This window comes from Myotis davidii, unplaced genomic scaffold (genome assembly GCF_000327345.1).
Source record: "Myotis davidii unplaced genomic scaffold, ASM32734v1 scaffold425, whole genome shotgun sequence".
NCBI lineage: Eukaryota > Metazoa > Chordata > Mammalia > Chiroptera > Vespertilionidae > Myotis > Myotis davidii.
Window position 1 is genome coordinate 4,015,667 of NW_006296413.1, and position 1,721 is coordinate 4,017,387.

The 1,721-nt window shown below is 44.0% G+C and overlaps 1 protein-coding gene across 1 annotated transcript in view; it reads right to left on the reverse strand.

The window, feature by feature from the left end:
* The window catches only part of LOC102751449 (mitochondrial import inner membrane translocase subunit Tim17-B-like), a 17,308-nt gene that overhangs the window by 3,047 nt on the left and 12,540 nt on the right, over positions 1–1,721 (reverse strand). The window contains exon 3 of the mRNA XM_015568975.1: positions 964–1,031. Coding sequence (XP_015424461.1) covers positions 964–1,031 — 68 coding nt within the window. The remainder of the gene's footprint in view (positions 1–963; positions 1,032–1,721) is intronic.

Below are 1,721 nucleotides of genomic sequence, written 5' to 3' on the forward strand. Positions count from 1 at the left end.
TGCTTATTTGTCACCCAACTGGATAAAAAAGAGGGCATGTGTTGGGGCGGGGGGTGAGGGGGTGGGAAGAGGTCATTGGGGGGAAAAGGAGACTCATGTAATACTTTAAATAATAAAGAATTTAAATTAAAAAAAGAATGTTTATATCAATAATACCTACATTTCAGACAACTGAAAACAATCCAAATGTTCCATCAATAGTACCGTGAACACATTGTGTACTATTTTGCTCAAGGTAATGCTGCATGGCAAAGAGAACGATCAAATTACAACCACTTAGAACAATATGAATAAACTTCACAAGCCTAATATCAGGCTATGGAAACCAGACACAAGAGAGGAGGCAATTTGTATAATTTGTTTATATAAAGTCTAACAACAGAAGAAGAAAAGAAAACCCCGAATCTACACCCTTAAAAGTCAAGGTTATGGTTACAGTTGGAGGACAGCACCTAGAGGAGGACACGAGGGGCCTTCTGCGTGCTGATATATTCTGTTTCTTGATCTTTGTGTTGGTTACATGAACGTATTCACTATACGGCAATTCAGTGAGCTGTATGTTTCTGATCTACGCTCTTTTCTGTTCTGTCTGATATACTTCAATAAAAGCAGGGTGGCCCAGCTGGTGTGGTTCAGTGGTTGAGCATTGATTCATTAACCAGGAGGTCACCAGTTCGAATCCTGGCTAGGGCACATGCCTGGGTTTCGGGCTGGATCCCCAGTGGGGGTGTGTGCAGGATTGTTGTTTCTCTCTCATCATTGATGTTTCTCTCTTTCTCTCCCTTCATTTCTGGAATCAATAAAAATATATTTAAAAAAGTAAAATCAATAAAAACATATTTTTTTTTAAAGAGAGAAAAATAAGTAAAAGAGGGTGAATGTAAAGGGCATATCACGGCCGCTGACAAAGTAAGTGCCTCAGTAAATGTTAGCTACTGCGGAGGAATGAAGGAAAACCCATACCTTGTCCCCAAGTGAAGTTCATTAACAATCAGAACCATGGACGGATTAGAGTCTGTCCCCGAGGAAGGCTGGAGGAAAAGCAAGAGGTTCGGGCCTGCTGCCTGGGACAGGACCGAGGCCGGACTCTGGCCTCCCGGTAGTCAGTGTTCAGTGCCTGCGGGGCCATTGCTACCATGCAGAAAGGACTCCTCCTGGCGGACCGTGGGTATCTGTGTGCGTTTTCATGCAAATTTCATCCTTTTTAAAAAATGTCTGCAGCGCCTTGTTTTTCTAAGCCAGTGAATGCTGAAAGCTCCCTGGAGAGGCCAGTCCGAGATCTGGTCTATCTAACGGTTTGCTCAGGCTCTTGTAGGCGTTCTCACGGTCCTGAGCGTGTATTTATCTGGTTAGAGGACAGGAAAGAGACTCCAGTCAGGGAAACCTGTGACAGATCTTCTCTCAGTCATGCCCAAGGTCCAGGAAGAAGGCATATTTTATGTCAATCTAATGAGCTGCTTTCCTTGGTAGTGCGTTCCCTGTCACTGTGAGCATCCAGACAGAGGCTGCACCACGACCTGTCAGGGTATTGCCAGGAGTACTTCTACCACATGAAGAATTTGCCCAGATGCCAGCTGAGGGCACTCTAAGGCTAAAATTCTATTATTTAAATCAACACCAAATTTCCTTGAAGGCATGAACTACTTCTTTCTGCATTGCCACCGCTCCCCCCGCCCCCCAGGGTTTTCCCTTTTTCCTAAGAATTGAAATATATCATGTTC